General features: G+C 39.0%; 2 protein-coding genes, 1 non-coding gene and 1 pseudogene across 5 annotated transcripts; 1 reads left to right on the top strand and 3 right to left on the bottom strand.

Moving 5' to 3' along the window:
* Nucleotides 1-1,143: 1,143 nt before the first annotated feature.
* On the top strand, nt 1,144-5,473 carry LOC129240969 (nuclear valosin-containing protein-like). 3 transcript variants are annotated; one of them, XM_054877062.1, is made up of 11 exons: nt 1,144-1,280; nt 1,431-1,554; nt 1,666-1,754; nt 1,831-2,002; nt 2,077-2,310; nt 2,365-2,759; nt 2,828-3,333; nt 3,411-4,305; nt 4,378-4,707; nt 4,806-5,024; nt 5,090-5,473. In XM_054877062.1, the coding sequence occupies exons 1-11, from the start codon at nt 1,224-1,226 to the stop codon at nt 5,168-5,170; spliced, it is 3,102 nt and encodes a 1,033-aa protein (XP_054733037.1). In that variant the 5' UTR covers nt 1,144-1,223; the 3' UTR covers nt 5,171-5,473. The 3 variants fall into 3 exon arrangements, with proteins under 3 accessions (XP_054733037.1, XP_054733038.1, XP_054733036.1); XM_054877063.1 differs by having other exon boundaries at nt 1,831-2,005; nt 2,077-2,289; XM_054877061.1 differs by having other exon boundaries at nt 1,831-2,005.
* An 865-nt stretch (nt 5,474-6,338) lies between these two features.
* LOC129241090 (carboxypeptidase B) lies at nt 6,339-10,788 on the bottom strand. The gene is made up of 3 exons (XM_054877250.1): nt 9,700-10,788; nt 6,845-6,949; nt 6,339-6,753 (listed from the first exon to the last, which is right to left on the bottom strand). The coding sequence occupies exons 1-3, from the start codon at nt 10,500-10,502 to the stop codon at nt 6,417-6,419; spliced, it is 1,245 nt and encodes a 414-aa protein (XP_054733225.1). The 5' UTR covers nt 10,503-10,788; the 3' UTR covers nt 6,339-6,416.
* A 1,340-nt stretch (nt 10,789-12,128) lies between these two features.
* Nucleotides 12,129-12,322, bottom strand: LOC129243320 (U2 spliceosomal RNA). The gene has a single exon (XR_008582295.1). It is a non-coding gene; the product is annotated as a U2 spliceosomal RNA (small nuclear RNA).
* Nucleotides 12,323-12,552: 230 nt separating this feature from the next.
* On the bottom strand, nt 12,553-12,736 carry LOC129243263 (U2 spliceosomal RNA; annotated as a pseudogene).
* Nucleotides 12,737-17,388: the final 4,652 nt, after the last annotated feature.

Genomic DNA, 17,388 nt, shown 5'->3' with positions numbered 1-17,388 from the left:
TTCTTCTTCCCATTGCCGTACGTAATTTTCGTACACATTCTGCAACATTACCATGATTTTCAAAGTAATGTCGCAATATTTCCCGTTTTCGTTCAGCGGAAGAATAAAACTAATTTTAAGCCGAAGGCCCTGGCAGCCAGTGCTTATTTCGTAAGTGGAATAGTTATTAATAACTGTTACTCTTTTAAATAAAAAAAAAAAAAAAAACTAATTTTCTGTCAAATCAGATGACAGCTAAGTGTTACCATTCTTCAAATAATACCTAGTTCAAATCCGTAACGATAGATGGCGGGCCCTTTGCATATCTTGGTATTTCTCTCATTATTTCGATTAATGCTAACCGAATAGCTTTTTTTCGACCAATCGCGCAGTTTCGAATGAATCGTTGTGAGGTCATTATAATCGACAATTTTATCGATATCTTATAGTGCTGCCGTCTGGATTCGTATACTTCGAAATTTAAACTAAACTATAATAATACATAGCCATTATTATATATATCATAGCCAAAAAATTAATAATTTATATGAGTTTCATTTTAAAATTTTCTAGATCCTTGTGGCAACCTCAAAAAATGTATACAGCAATGAGTAACAAAATTAGGCACCTACTGTTTCAGTCAATTGCGTATAATAGCGTCCACATATTATATAAATTTTTTTCGATTTCTCGCATTTATTGTATTGTTAAGTAAATAGCTAAACATTTCTATTGCTTCTAAATATTTCTAGAAATACTTTCCATGCTGCAATATTCCAGCTGATTATGCAAGTAATTCACTTTGAGCTGCGATCGGCTTATTTAGATAATTAGAATCATTTGTTGCAAAACCAACATACCTATACATTTTGATGTTTCTCAAATGCTATCACTTTTAGTAAATTTGTCTTGTTCCAAAGATTACAAAGCTCAAAAGTATTCACATTTGTTATGCAGATTAAAAGACTTAGCTTGACAGCCAGGCACCAATCAGCCTTATGTGTTAGGAAGTTGGCGACACAAAAACAATTTACAGAGCCTTTGCCAACTAATGGCCATAGCAGCTCTGTCAGTGTAAGCGTAGAGTTAGGTATTAAACGATTTCATGAGTGTGGCCATTGCAGTGAGTTCTTGAAATTTTCTGGCATCTTTGTGAATTAAACGCTTTAGTAGCGGGCGTCGGGATTTTGATAAAAGTTTACTATATTTTCAGCTGCCCAATATCGTGTAGAAAAGGCATAAAAATGAAGAAAAATAAACCTGTGCTACATGATCCTTTAATAATTAATCGCGTTAAGCAGGTATTTGTTGAAAATAGCGTGTGGTTTTGTTCGTTTATATTTGAACAATTGTTTGAGGTTATGTTTCTGGGGCTTCAAACAATTGATTCCGGCTACGCAAAAGAGTACATGTTTATATGCTAATATTTCTAAATTGGTATTTTCTTACAGTATTTGGAAGAAAACGTAGATAAGAAGTTTTTGGACGTGAGCGTCATGACCAGACAGCTGATGGAACGTTATCCAGATTACACACGTCGTAAACAAGCGCCATTTCGAGCTCTAGTTGAGCAAGGTGAGTGTTTGTTAGTCGCGCTCTCAATAAGAACCTTGCATTAATATACGATAAAAGCGAACAATTTCTCACTAATCGGTGGAAAATTTTCTTTTTTTTTTAATTTTTTAGCTTATCGCGTTGTGTCGCATAGTTACGGTTTGGAAAGTCAGCCTTCAAGCGGAGAGGATTCGGATGGTTCTGATCTGGAAGTAATGGATGTAAGTGTGATACGCTGAGTCATTAAATGTTTTAGTTATTTATCGTGTTTATCCAACTTTTCTAATTTTCATTTAGGATTCTGTGTCTAGCAATTTGATGAATAATTTAATGAATAATCTCTATCAAAAACCCAAGGGAAATGCTTCAAAGTCAGCAGTGACAAAACAATCTGCCGGCGAAGCGATTGATATCAGCAGCGATGACGATAGTGCAGACGATAATTGTGCCAATGGCAAGTCAACTGACGGTAGTATGTAGAAAAAAGAAATCTGAAGATTTACACATATTTTTTAATCTTTGTATTGTTTGTCTACGAAACAGATCTAAATGCTACTAGTACAACAAAATCTTACTCCGGTGTTATACTTACGAAATCCAATGTTCCACCGGAATCGTCTTCCAAGGGATCGTCTACATCAGCCACCACAGATTCCACGGGCGGTATGTCTGTAACATCCGGTGCCCAGAAGCGTCACGAGTTTCCGGAGTCAACTGACCATCATCAGCAAGAACAACAACAACCAAATAAAAAGCGTAAGTTGGAGTTGAACGGAGGTATATCTCTTTTATATTCAAACGCCAATTTGAATTCACGTTTAATCTCATTAGAAAAGAACGAGAGGTCTTCTCAACCATACGAGAGGATGCAAAATGAGCATCAGACCCATCCATTACGCCAACAAAGTCAGCGTTTCAATCGCTTATCTAATTACAATCAACAAAACAGCGATCCAGCTTCAGTTCCCTTTCCAACTTTAGCCTCTAATCAAATAAATCAACTACGTCAGCGCAAATTCAAAAAGGAGGTTTCCCTTCGGAAATCACGGGAATCTTTCCAAGACATTGGTGGCATGGAAAAAACATTGAAAGAACTTTGTGAACTATTAATGCATATAAAATCACCGGATATTTATTTTGTATTGGGGTTAATGCCACCACGTGGCTTACTACTACATGGACCACCCGGTTGTGGTAAAACTCTGCTTGCACATGCCATTGCTGGGGTAACTATTCCAAATTCAAAGATGAATTTAATCTGTGCACAGTTATTAACGAATTGCTTTTTTTTTAGCAACTAAATTTACCTTTGATTGAGGTCGCTGCTACAGAGCTGATTGCTGGAGTGTCGGGCGAGTCGGAAGAACGTATACGCGATGTATTTGAGCAGGCGACTATTTATGCACCTAGCGTTTTGTTTATTGATGAAATTGATGCTATTTCTTCAAATCGCTCTATGGCACAAAAAGATATGGAACGGAGAATTGTATCACAATTGATAAGCAGCTTAGATAATTTGAAAATGACAGAAGATGGTCAAAGTGTTTTGGTAATAGGCGCAACCACACGACCTGATGTCCTTGATCCAGCATTACGTCGTGTTGGACGTTTCGATCATGAGGTTGCTATAGGCATTCCAACACGTAAGGATCGCAAAGATATATTGACAATAATTTGTTATGGTCTCTCAGTGGACTCTAAATGCGACTTCGATAAGATAGCAGAACTGACACCAGGTTATGTGGGTGCTGACCTCTTGGCACTAGTTTCACGTGCTGCAACTATCGCTGTTAAAAGGAAGTACGTTTTTTAATAAATGTGTTTTAAGCTCTTATTTTTTTATGAAAATAATTCTAAATTGCTTGTATATGTATCAGGTGTGCAGAATGTATTCGCGCTTTTCAGTTAGAATCACAGCGCAATATAACCATAGTTGATTTGGACGATGAAGCAGATGAAAGCACGGATGCTAGTAACAAACAAGCTGATCAAAACAAATCTGCCAAAGGTGAAGTTTCAAATGCTGCACTTTCCAAGTCAGTCGACGGGCAAACAGTAGATGAAGAGTCAAATAAGGAACCTAACGGGGCTCTAAAGGAAGCTACAGCAGATGCCGAAAAAAATACGGAAAGTAATTCTAATGGACCATCGACGGAGAAAGTATCAACTTCAGAAAAAAAGGTTACGGAAGCAATGGATGTTGACGAAGAAGGCGGAGATGTATCCAAGGCCGAAGAAAATGCAAACAAAACTACAAATGCTCAAATGGCGGACAGTAGCGAAAAAATGTCGGAAGTGGTTTCCACCACAGACAACAAAAAATTAAAGGATTCTCCAAACACATCAGCGTCTAAGGCGAACATAGCAGAAGGACAAAATATTCCAGAACCATCACTTATAGAGCTTTTGAATTGGTTAGATAATCCACCTACCGATTTATCATATGCTTCGGAATTCTGCATAACATTAGAAGATTTCTTGGAAGCTGTTAAAGTCGTGCAGCCGTCATCGAAGCGTGAAGGTTTTATAACAGTGCCTGACGTGACGTGGGCCGATATCGGCTCACTACAGGACATACGTGAGGAGCTGCAGCTGGCAGTGCTGGCACCTGTGAAATTCCCAGAAAAGTTAATTACATTAGGTTTGACAGCGCCCTCCGGTATTCTGCTTTGTGGTCCACCTGGTTGTGGAAAAACATTACTTGCCAAAGCTGTAGCCAATGAGGCAGGCATTAATTTTATATCTGTTAAGGGCCCCGAATTAATGAACATGGTAAGTATATTTTATTTTTCTTTTTCAGATTGCAGCACTTTCAACGCCATCATAATTCATATTTTCTCGTAGTATGTTGGTGAAAGCGAGCGAGCGGTGCGGGCATGCTTCCAACGTGCACGCAATTCGGCGCCGTGTGTAATCTTCTTCGACGAATTTGATTCACTATGTCCGAAGCGTTCAGATACAAATGAAGGCGGTTCGGGAACGCGTGTTGTTAACCAATTACTTACCGAAATGGATGGCGTTGAGGAGCGCAAAGGAGTCTATATTTTGGCAGCAAGTAATCGGCCAGACATTATAGATCCCGCTATTTTGCGACCCGGTCGTTTAGATACCATACTGTATGTGGGTCTGCCACAGAAAGAAGAACGCGCCGAAATACTGCAGGCTGTAACAAAGGTGAGAAAAGCTATTTTCCAATTAGCAGAGTTTTCACAAGACAACTGAACTTATGCTTCTAATTTTAAATTTACATAAATTTTTTTTATTCATTATAGAATCGTACAAGACCTGAATTGGCAGATGATGTAGATTTTACTGCATTAGCTGAAAGTACAGATGGCTACACCGGTGCCGATTTGGCAGGTCTCGTGCGGCAATCCGCCATGTTGGCTTTGAAAGAGTCTATCCACAATCCAGACTCGACCGATTTGCGCGTGCGAAAGGAGCACTTTGACCAAGCTTTGAAACTTTTGCGACCTTCAGTTAGCGCGCAGGTTTGTTAGGCGATGCACAGTTGCACTTAGAAATTAAATTTTTCATAATAACCGCCTTATTTCAGGATCGTAAAACATATGAAAAATTACGTTTGAAGTATGCGGCCCCAAGGATCCCGACAACCATGACGGAAAACGCTGAATAAATATAGGCATACATTAAAAAAAAAAGTTAAATAACGGAGTAGTTAACGATTGGCAGATGATTATTGTAGTTCCGCATTTTATGCATCTATAAAATATATGTACAACAGCATCAGATCTTTTTTGTTCTCAAGTTACAAAGGGCCGAACTTGAGTATAATTTTGTATTAACAAACTATTCCGTGAATTCAAGTTCGATGTATTTTGTAAATCGTTAAATCATTCACCATTGGGTTACAAATAAACAGATTTGTGCATGTTTAGTATTGGTAATACAGATTAAATGCAAAAGTCGTGCAAACGAATGCATTCTACATGTTTGCGATCAATACATTTTTTCTGTGTGAACCATCTAGCAAATCATTTAGCATGAAATAAAGAATTCCACAAAACAAAAGAAATGCTTATGTATGCCAATAAAACTCCAAACATACATACAGGGCTTTAATCAAAAGTGATGAGCTTTCCCGCGCGGAGCGTCTGCTAAGCGATCAACCGAATCGGCTGGTGGAGGAAAATGATCGTTGGACCTTCCCCTTCGACTAGAAACCGGTACCACTTCGCTGGCAACAGCGGTGCAGTCAACATCGCTCCGCGCGTGAAAGCTGTTTTAAAAGTTTGTTAGGGTTTTACAGTGGCGAAAATGCAGCGATCGTTGGATCAAATTTTGCGTAAAGCTAAACAGTTTGTACCTCCAGGAAGCACTGTAAACGCGGCATTTTACAAAGAAGTGCTCCTTTGGCTGAGTTCGGCCCGACCTCGTCAACATTTGGACCCTTCATCACGACAATGCGCCGGCGCACACCGCCTTCCTCTGCATTGGCCATTCCGGTGCTTCCCCACCCTCCCTACAGCCCAGACCTGTTCCCTCCGGAATTCTTGTTCCCGCGTTTCGACTCCATCGAGGCGATCCAAAAAGCTGTGACAGCCGAATTGAACGCGATTCCGGCGGATGAGTTTAAAAAAGGTTTCCTGCAGTGGGAGGACCGCTACCAGCGGTGTATTGACGCACAAGGGTCCTATTTTGAAGAATATTAGTTGTATAAGCCAAAAGGTTTAATAAAACTGCTTAAAAAAATAAGGCTCATTACTTTTCAAGCAAACCCTGTAGGTGTACATACGAAATAAAGTGCGCGTATTAGTCAATCAAAGTGCATTGTTTTTGGTACATCACAATCTACTTATTTTATTGAAAATCGAAATATGCATTGGACAATTTGTTCAACATTTAACAGCCACTTAAGTATCCTACAACGCAACCGTATCGATTGTGGGCCTAACTACGTCGTGCAGTGACTGCTTTTTAATTATTGGCGATTGCGGTTGCGGCTGTTCTTTATCGCTATTCTTTCTATTTGTAAGGTTTCCTTCTTCCATGCTAAAAAATGGTGTCGCCAAGTCGTAGGCCACTTTGCACATTTCGCGAATACCGAACCAACTTTCATGTCCAATGGGGCTGATTGATTCCGCTGCTGGTTGGAAACCCAATGCATGCGATGGCAATTCCATAACCAAAGCCAATGGTACTTTTATGACGCCGAAAGCATAGTCAACAACTGAACCAGATATACAACGTTTACTTAATCTATGAAATGCACAAAATAATGGATTAAAAACAAAAAAAAATAAAATAAATGAAATGTGTAATTTTCATTGTAAATTTCATATCGACGAACTTGGCTATGCTTCCAACGCGATAATGCCTTCCGTTGTACGCTTTAATGGCATTACGGCCGGTTAAGGCCAACTTTTCCAATTTTTGCCACGTCTCGGGAAGCTCTCTGGAAAAGTATATAAAAAAAATGTTGAATTATGAACATACAATTTCATGCATTTGCTGCGATTCGAAGGGAAACAATTGAAGAGTTATCATAATAAGTGATTTCCGAAAAACTAGTAGTTGCCTTATTGCGGCATAAGTGATCGAATTAGGCGCAAGAACCAAAATAGTAACACTCAGCCTTTGGTAGTACTGGGCCCAGGTCTGAGCAGACTGGCTTTTTCGACTTTAGACGTAAATCTTTTATTATTTCTATTATAGCTAACGCTTTGAGCTTTCAGATAGCATCCTAAAATTTAATTTTCTATCGATTTATGGATAGAACCCTTTAAAAAGGATCCTCGAACAGCAGGAAAGAAGGTCAGACCCGGGTGCCCAACCGATGGTTTTAAAAAAGGTGTCCAAAGGAGGGTTAATTCTGTCGCGTTTGACAGAAGTAGTAGTAAGGAGTGATTAATCTCGCTGACAGCTTTCCGTGAAGGGGTTGCACTTGATAAGGCATCAATGGAACATCTCCAGCTTTTTCGCTAAAATTCGACACTCGAAAAATTTGTTGATGCCTAAAAGGCCTACCACATAGATTTTTCGGGACTCTTTCGAATACGCACACCAACAACAACATTCTTGACCGCTCCCACGAGAGTAGGTTCTACGTTACCGGAGCTACCCGGATTTATATCCGGCCAAGGACGGTCGTTCCATGTAACTTATGCTGCTACAACAACAACAACAATCGAATGAATAGCGCTTGGCCGGTCCTTTTCCGCGAAATCTATGGTAGACCTTAGTTTGCACGAGACGTTCAATAGAATGCGGCATGTAAACAGTGCATGTTCACAAAAATGCGATAACTTCACCCAGCCAAAGATGGTCAAACACAAAAAATAAACAATACTTGCTTTGTTGTTGTAACGCCAACACTACTTCAGCAATTTTGCTGGGTATTGATCAGGTGTGGGAACAATCCATATCTAGTCCTTATGGACTGGCTCCATTATTAGTCTTACCAAGGAGCAATGGCGCCTCTTGTAGTCGAATTGGTTTGTGAATCACTAACATTTGGTGGAGCCCGGGTTCGAAACCCATTGTGGCCTTGAAACAGCGGCTGGAGGAAAAGGTTTTTCTATTAGCTGCCAGCCAACGGCTTGGGCAAACCTTTGAGTGTATTTGTGCCATGAAAAAAGTCCTCATAAAACCATTCGCCGCGCAGAGGTACCATAAAATTTTAGGTTTCTCCATTTGTAAGACTGAAGATCCACATTAGAAATTGGAAGAAGAGCTCGGCCAAACACCCATTTAAAAATGTAACACCAGCAACAATAGAACCATAAATAGGGACATTGGTTACGGGAATTATGCTGCTCCTGTCTGGTCGCCTGGCACTAGGGATTTGCAGTGGATACAGCTTTAGACATGTCAAAATACTGCAATCAGGATAGGCATGGGACGTCCAATGTCCACCCTATAGCACCTACACAATGAGGCATCAATGCCCCCGACATAGAGCTCAATAAAATGCTCAGCAAGCAGCTGTTACCGAAGGCTTCACCCCTGCAGACACTCGTTAGAACCTGAGCCGCCTCCCAAGCGCGGAGGTATCTCTCAAACTATTTTGACAAGATCCAGGACAAAATAAGCTTATAATTACTGGACCGTAGAGTATACAGACCTACACTAAATGACATTCATCGAGAGACACTTACCACCTTCTTAAACTCTGAATGGCGTCATCGGAGTCCAACCACCACCTATTGCAGATGAAGAGTTTCAGCTAACCCAAGAGAGCAGCGTAAGCATAATTGCGTTTTGGATACGGTAGCAGACTAAACTTCTACTTATCGACAAATCGACCCCGACATATCCAACATGTGAAGGCACACCGCACGATACTAACCACCTTTTCACATGCCCCATCAAACCTATTCACTTTACACTCCTCCCCCTCGGACCCAATCTGTTGAAACAGCATGCTCCCACGGTCTACCGTTAGATGAGTTGGACGAAAACCACCGGTAACTACATCGCACTGACAGGGTTTAGTAAGCTTCTATAACTACAACAACAACATTGGTTACGGATTGCTCGTACTCCGGGCAATCATGATGAAGAAGGCGAGTCTAAGGAATGATTGCTGACTTTTAGAGCAAGATGGGACTTATACGGTTAAATGGGTAAGGACACGAAGACAGCGGAGGTGCCTTGCACATTTCTTCAGCAATGAAATGTTTTTAATTAAATTTTAATAATCGCGCCTGAATAGTTTAGATTATAATAGCCTAGACAGTCGGTGGCGTTAATCGGGATTAACGACTTAATTCGGAATTATATTATCTCAAGGATTATGTGCAACTAATGCGGATTGACATTGACGAAAAATGGCAGTTAATATCTATCCGAAAACTTTTAAAGGGAAGAACAAGTAAAACTGGATGCAATGCTAGTTCGCATTAACTCGTTCGACTTTACATTTGATATCCCGGAGCAGTTCGAAAATTGCAATTTAAGATTTTTCTTTAATAAATACTTATTTTTTAGTATCAGTGCATTTTATACCCGTATTTGTTACCTGCAGTCCATCGTTTACTCACAAAACTATCCTATAAAAAAATCAGCTGTTCCCTAATCTGCGTATCAATCCACTGCCACACTAAAATTTTAATCAGGATTAACTGCACCAGTAATCCCGATGAAAGTCTTCGTCTGTCTAGGCTATAATACCCTTTTCTGCGGGAACTTTTTGCATTAACTCACTTGCAATATCCCCACGGATACATAATACACTCTGCATACGAGTGCAACGATAGAAAGAACAATAAACTCTGCTCATTTTGTTGCAAGATGTTGCGCATGGCGCGCGTCTCCGGTTCCGAGAACGGCTTTAGCCCCTTAAATGTATTGCGCGCAGTTTTGGATGGGCCATTTTCCCAGTGAAAATCGTAATTTCGATTACAATCGGTACCGATGTGGCGGGAATGTGTAATCGGTCGCCGATTTTTACGCCATCGACGATTTTTCGTTAAAGTATACTCGTAGCCATCCGGATTCGTGACGGGCACAATAATGAAGCGCAGCTTACGCAGCAACTCATAGTTTCGCATATGTTTCTCGGTCAGCTGATAGATGCAATTAAGCGCTACCGATATGGTTATCCATTCGCGCGCATGTGTGCCACCCTCGATGAAGATCGTATTACGACGACCCAGCAATTTATTGTGCATATTACTTATTTCGGGCGGTACCAGTGCTGTAATTTTTTCAGCACACGAGTAAGGGCGTCGCGAACGTTCACGCTCGGTTAGTTCTAAATTCCTTTCACTATTCCAATCTATTTCGATGGCTTTCAATTGGCGGCGTTCATATGTTTGGCCCAGTAGTTTCACGTGCACAAAACTGTAGCGATTTTGCAGATATTCCAGATAGAGATTGATCTCGTCATGCCGCAAATACCCATGCAAGACGTCTGGGCGTGGCACAACAAGCTTTTTGAATTTCGATAGCGAAAGGGCCCTCATGGTGCGCTTCTTAGAGCTACGTTTCTTCAGCTTACCCGGCATTTTCGTTGAATCAGTTGGTGTTCAGTTGGTTGAATTGCTATAAATTATATTCACGCCGTCGAATTTTCACTTTACACAAACACGATTACCAAAAGTTGTTTATTTTGTTTCTATTCTTTAATTTTGTATATTTAAAACTATTTTTATTTAAGTTAATTTTCATAGAACTACTTGTATGGACATAATACTTAGTTTCGAATTTTATTTGAGTGCACAAAATTGGCAAATGCCAATTTCCAAAGTTTCCAACGACAAAAAAAAAAGAAATTACGAATTTGAAATTTTAGAAGAATTTTTCTCTTGACTTTCAGCACAATTTAATAAATAGAATTTCAAATGAGAAATGTCAAATGTTCTGATGTTGTGGAACGCCAATTTTCGAAAAAAGGATTCGTTAAGTGTTTGCCAGTTCTGCTTGCGTTGTATAAACTGTGCTATCTGCTAGCCGTGCGACGAATGTTAGGCTAAATGAGCACAGCCTGCTTTTGTAGCATACGTTCGAGGCCAAACTTATGGCTATGGATGCATGCAAAGGGGTCACTCAAGTTCAAGTTTCTTTTTTAGCTTTCACAGCCTTTGTTTGTTGTTAAGCAGAAAATTTGCAATTTACTCGCGCGATTTCATTCGCGAACCGTATACAGTCCGGCATGCTTGATTAGAGGCAATATTTTTATGGAAGAAAATGTTTATTTAAGCCACCGTATTTGATTTAGTAACACAAGGATTTCTGGTAATTCAAGTGAAGACTGCACCTTGGTCGAAAACAAAAATATATCAAAATATTATACTATTTAACGGTATTTCGCAGCAGCAACATTTCAGTAGTTGTAATATTGTGCTTGATTTATTGGTTCACTTGAAATAGAGGCGCTCAGTTAGATGATTTGCGCATTAAAGCTCTGGAAAGGGATCGTATTTTTAAGCATTCAGTCTGTTTGGTCGACAAATCAATATCTTAACCTCAGAGGGACTTTCAAATCCCCAAATTACCAAACAGATTAGTCGAAGTCCAAATGTTTTGGGTCTTTATGTGCAACAAGTTGGGCCGTATGATAAAAATTACAAAGGCAGAAATGCGATGGCTTTAACACCAGAGGAAACAAGCAAAAAACTCAAGATTACATCAAATTCCGCCCTTTCAACAGCAAAAATTAAAGAAATGACAAATGTTGCAGCCAGTAAATCCACCATTCGAAGGGCTATTATAAAAGCGCCACACATCTTAAGCATAAAAACCAAAAAAAAAAAAAAATACCAGTCTAACGGTTAGACTTGATAGAAGTGAAACCTTCCGTAAAACAAACTGAGAGAGAATAAGACGAAAGCAGCATTAGGAGCGGGATAATTATAGGTTCATTATAATATTGCTATAAAGTTCATATTTTATTTTCTTCATTTTATCATTATTCATCCTCAATGTTTTCAATTTCAACAAATGATACGAGTGGCTTATGATAGATAAAATATGATACAAATGCTTTGGTTTCGATGTTGCCAAAAAAAATACCCAAACGGACCGAAGAAACAGACTTACAAATTTCTTCCATTTTCGTCTACTTGTATTCATATAAAAATTTATGTATCTTCCCACCAAAGCTAAATGTATTAGTATATTTTTTCTTGTATTTATTCAAGGTTGAAATCCCGGCGGTACTGCAATACCGGGCCAACCCGTGGCAGAGGCGGAGCAAGCCCCTAAAACACTCCGCCCATTTCCAAAAATTAGTTTAACATTTGTTGTCCTCCGATGGAGGATCTATCAGATGTTAAGCTGATAGGAACAGATACCACACTACCTAGTCAATAGATTTTCTAATAAACCTTTTGAGAATTACACTCTCACAAAAATTAATGTACGAAATGTTTATACCGATTCACTTAAACTGACTTTCAGTATCTAAACCAAAAAACTGTTTTCAATAAATAATCAGAAATGTCCTACAATGCAAATTTCAAAAAAAAAAATTCCATTTTCGTCTACATGTATTCATATAAAAATTTATGGCTCTTCCCACCAAAGCTAAATGTATTAGTATATTTTTTCTTGTATTTATTCAAAGCCGAAATTCCGGCGGTACTGCAATACCGGGTCAACCCGTGGCAGAGAAGGAGCAAGCCTCTAAAACACTCCGCCCATTTCCAAAAATCAGTTTAACATTTGTTGTCCTCCGATGGAGGATCTATCAGATGTTAAGCTGATAACCACACCACCTAGTCAATACATTTTAAATAATAAACCTAATAAACCTTTTGAGAATTACACGCTCACAAAAATTATTTATATCAACATATAATATAACGCTTCGTAACTAAATAACTTTTAGGCCAGCACCTACAGCATGACGCGGTAGCCGAGCGACTAGCAATGTGAGCTTCCGATCCAAAATCCTTGGTTCGAATCACGAGAAAAAATAAAAGTTATTTTTATTTAGTTCGTCGCTACGTTTATATCAACATATAATATAACGCTTCGTAGCCAAGTTGGTCGCTTTTTTCGTTTCACTTTTTCCCAAATCACTCCCAACGATTCTAAAGAAGTTTTCACTTCAAAAAACACCTTGAATTTCGAAAAATCTTCATCAAGAGATTGCACATCTCATCAACGTTTTATTGAGAAATGAAAAAATACCGCAGGAGAGGAAATCAAGCGTTACGATACGATTTTTAAAAAAAGAAAGAAAGATGATCCACAGAATAATCGCGGTATAACCCTGCTAAGCTCAGTTCAAAAGCTTTTCACTAAGATTTTGTTCTCGCAACTCCGTCCTTACCTACAAGAACGAGAGGAGCAGCAAAGCTTTCGTCAAAACAGGCCCCGTTTCCATGACAGTCGGTTCTACGTTACCGAAACGACCCGGATTTATATCCGGCCAAGGAGTGTCAGTCCAGCAGCATTCCCCGTATGTAAGTATGGGGAATGTTTATGCTGCTACAACAACAACAACAAAACGGGTCCTCAACGGATTGCATATTTATTTTACAACAAATTATGGAAAAGTCAATCGAGTTCGATAATCCTGCTTTTGTGTGTTTTGTTGATCTTAAAAAAGCGTTTGATAGCGTCAAACTAGAGCATGCACTGCAAATATTAAAAGAAAGAAAAGCGCCTCGACAAATCCTACAAGTCATCAGTCTCAACACATCGATCTCAATGCCACGTGCTTAACAAAAATAATGGTAAATGGTAAAAATATAAATTGCGCTACCGGAATACGGCAAGTTGATTCCTCAAGTTCACAACTTTTCAACCTTTTTATGGATAAAATTATCTCAGAGGTAAGGCAGTTAGCTGGATACAAAATGAACAATGAAAACATATCAATAATATGTTACGCAGACGACGCTGTTCTGGTAGCTGATTGCGAAGATAATCCTTAAAGGTTTTTGCATCACTTTGTTATAACTTGCAAAAAATACAACACGGAAGTTTCAACTGAAAAAACTAAATCTTTAGTAACATCAAAAGAACCTAAAAGATGCAAGTTGGAGAATGACCGCCATATGATATGTAGAATAAGTAATGCAATTTAAATATTTGGGTGTAGATGTATCTAGTAATCGAGATATAATAACAGAGGTGCGAGAGAGATGCACAACCGGTGCACGGATATCAGGGTGCCTGCGAAAAATCGTGTGTAAAAACAAGTACGCGAACATGGGAAATAAAACACGAATCTATAAAACAAAAGTAAGGCCGATATTGACTTATGGAGCAGCAGCTCGTGCAGAAAACATGAAAACGAAACAACTACTGCGGACTACTGAAATGCATGCCCTTAGGGTCATAGCTGGGAAAACTAGACTAGACCTGTACCGACATTGTAAAATTTATAAGAGCCAGAAGACGAGCATGGAATGAACATAAAAATAGCTCGAGATGGGATACCAGAAGGAAGAAGACGACTAGGAAGACCACCAAAACGATGGGCAGAAAGTAGGATATCTACCTCAGCCAAAAATCAATCACAACAATGATATGAGATTTACGCATTATATTGTACAGGAACGTACAACAATTTATGTGTAATATCCCTAAATATTAAAATGTATTTATGTATCAATGTATAAATGTAAACTTTAATGCATAAATATGTATGTATCCTAACTGTTGTGTAAAGAAAAACGGGCAAAGCCTATAATAAAAGATAAGGAAGAAGAATTTCGAAAAGAACGCCGCGTCGATTTTGCATGTCTTGGAGATCTGTTACAAATAATGATCTCGGTGAATGGAAGAAAGGTACTTGAGTCGACATCACAGTCGTGACGGAGGTGTTATGGTATGGGCGGGAATATCGTACTTATGGCGCATTCGAATTGAAATTTGTAGACTACAAATGACGGAAAACAGTAATAAAACTCTGTTGGAAACATCTTTTCCCGAGATTCGAGAAAGATTTGGATCTATCAATTTGATCTTTCACACTTTAAGTGTGGTCAAAGCATGGACTGCGCCCCAAAACATTGAAACTTTAGCATGACCACCGTATTCCTCAGATCTAGACATTATTAAAAATCTATGGGGATGGCTTGCTCCTTTATGAGAATGGGCAGCAAATCGAACAATGCTTTGCGTTGCGACTGATCGAACGTTTCTTAGCGTATCTTACTTAATCTGGGCCTTCTAAATTCAATGGCATCTGCCGTTTTTTAGTTTAAAGCTGTAATTAAACAGTGTAATTAAAATTCACGACGTAAAAAAAATCTTAAATACAGTATTTGGGCATTTAAATGTCGGCGGCAATAGGTTGAGAAACTTCTACACTCCTTTAACTCACTGTTTGGTGCGCATTGCGGTTAGTTGGTCTTATTAGGCTATTTTTTCTCGAAAACAGCTGCGAAGGCATTTACCATCAAATTGTATTGCGATATCGAGTGGTATTAATAGCGAGTCATATAAATACGGCTATGCAAAATGCCGTAGCCCAAAAAAACGCGGAGCCCCTAGAATTGGGAAAGACCTTTCAGAGCCGGTTGATACCAAACGTGGTTTCAGACATGGTGACTCGCAGTCGTGTGACTTCTTCAACCTGATGCTGTTAGTTCTGCCTTTTCCAAACTAGATAAAGAAGTAAAAATAAATCTGGCGGTGAGTGAGGATAAAACGAAGTACCTCCGGTCATCAAACAAACAGTCGGCGTACTCGCGTATCGGCACCTACGTCACTGTTGACAGTTATAATTTCGAGGTTGTAAAATACCACGTTTATTTAGGAACCAGTATTAATTAACAGGGATAATAATGTGAGCCTTGAAATCAAATGCAGAATCTCTCGCTCCAACAAATGCTACTTTGGACTATGCTGGCAATTTACGAACAAAACTAACAATCTACAAGGTTCTCATCATGCCCGTCCTAACGTATGTCGCACGTTAGAAACGCTCTAAACGCTCTGGTTCTCAAAGTATTCGATGCGATTCCAATTGATGGTAGCAGAGAAAGAGTAAGGTCTTCTCTGCATTGGAAAGATCATGTGGAGAAGGACTTGGCTTCACTTGGTGTGTCTAACTGGCGCCGGTTAGCACGAGAAAGAAACGACAGCCATATGGACACAGCGAAAGGAAAAAAAAATCAGCTGATTTACCCATACCACTTTTAATAGATTCGCCTCGCATGTCACATACCTAAAGAAATAATAAATTTATTACAGACGCAATTCCTGGGAAGAATAATTTCCCGATATTCTGCAGCAATTTCCTTGCCAACTTCCCCGACTTAACACATTTAGATTATTTGCTCTGGACCTATTTTTGTGAATGAACTAGAAACAATTGAAGCTCTAGGAGTTATGGTAGTACGAGTATCCGGTGTTAATCGGCGTAATAGAGATCTTATTATGGACTCATGTCAGTGAAAATTTCAGGAAAAGTGTCGATATCGGTGACCGGGCGACTACTACAAACAAAGACGTCTCAATAAACAGATACTGAATTTCAATTCAAAAAATGTGTTTTATTTAAATTCGGACTTGGACCTAAAGGACCCTGTGCAAAGCCATAGGTATGTATGTCTATGTGCATATGACATACATACAAAGCATATCTATACTTATGTATATATTATAGCGGACAGAGCTGCACGCAACAATTCCTGCCGACGGTATGTGACAGTAAAGAACTGTGATTGCTTGGCCCAGCCGGAAATATTTTTACCAAAGACAATGCCTAATTGTCTTAAATGAGCTAAAACTAAAATACAAGTTGATTAAAAAGAATTCGATTATACGAGTTGATCGTTATAGATTTTGATATCCCATTAAATTCGCGCAGTGTCCGAGCAAGAGGCGCATTGAACTCGAAATTCGTTTTGGAAATCTTGAGATAAAAAGGGTAAGAGCTTTGTAACGCTCTCGTCGGAAAAAGAAAGTTAATGAGATAATAAGAATTAAATTTAACATAAAGAAAACGATAGAATCGACCTCCTGCACTCAAGCGGGAACTATAAGAGGGATATGGGACAGAACATTTTAGAGATCTTAGGGCATATTTAAGAAACATATTTTCTACCCGTTCTATTCTTGTGATAGCAAATTGGTGATAAAGTCTAAAGCGTTGTAAAGTAATTTAGGTTTGTAAGGCTCTGAGAAGTTTGAACTGCTACGTCTAACAAAACCCAAGATCGAGTATGACTTTTAGATAATACCATTGATATGGCTTGTAAATGAAGAATTAGAATAAAAAATTACTTCAAGGTCATTGATCTCATCCATGGATTGGAGGGCATTATTAGTGATACAATTCGACGATTGTAGAATACCACGAGATTTAGAGTAAGAGATTTGAAAATATGTTTAAAATTTAAAGAGATACATGAATTTGCACTCCAAGAAACGAGTTCATTAAGGCCAGCCTGGTGCATAAGCAAATACTTTGGATTTCTTATAGAGGCA

The sequence above is a fragment of the Anastrepha obliqua genome, chromosome 3 (assembly GCF_027943255.1).
Source record: "Anastrepha obliqua isolate idAnaObli1 chromosome 3, idAnaObli1_1.0, whole genome shotgun sequence".
Lineage (NCBI taxonomy): Eukaryota > Metazoa > Arthropoda > Insecta > Diptera > Tephritidae > Anastrepha > Anastrepha obliqua.
Note: the sequence above shows the minus strand (reverse complement) of the source record. Positions and strands in the feature narration are given on the sequence as shown.

What these genes read in the sequence shown, in the direction of transcription:
- LOC129241090 (XM_054877250.1), bottom strand. Translation starts at nt 10,502, where the DNA reads ATGCCGGGTAAGCTGAAGAAACGTAGCTCTAAGAAGCGCACCATGAGG. An exon ending in TATCCGTGGGGATATTGCAA is followed by an intron (nt 6,950 to 9,699) that starts GTGAGTTAATGC and finishes ATACTTTTCCAG; the next exon opens with AGAGCTTCCCGAGACGTGGC. An exon ending in CGCGTTGGAAGCATAGCCAA is followed by an intron (nt 6,754 to 6,844) that starts GTTCGTCGATAT and finishes TGCATTTCATAG; the next exon opens with ATTAAGTAAACGTTGTATAT.
- LOC129240969 (XM_054877061.1), top strand. Translation starts at nt 1,224, where the DNA reads ATGAAGAAAAATAAACCTGTGCTACATGATCCTTTAATAATTAATCGC. An exon ending in CTGATCTGGAAGTAATGGAT is followed by an intron (nt 1,755 to 1,830) that starts GTAAGTGTGATA and finishes ATTTTCATTTAG; the next exon opens with GATTCTGTGTCTAGCAATTT. An exon ending in GACCTTCAGTTAGCGCGCAG is followed by an intron (nt 5,025 to 5,089) that starts GTTTGTTAGGCG and finishes GCCTTATTTCAG; the next exon opens with GATCGTAAAACATATGAAAA.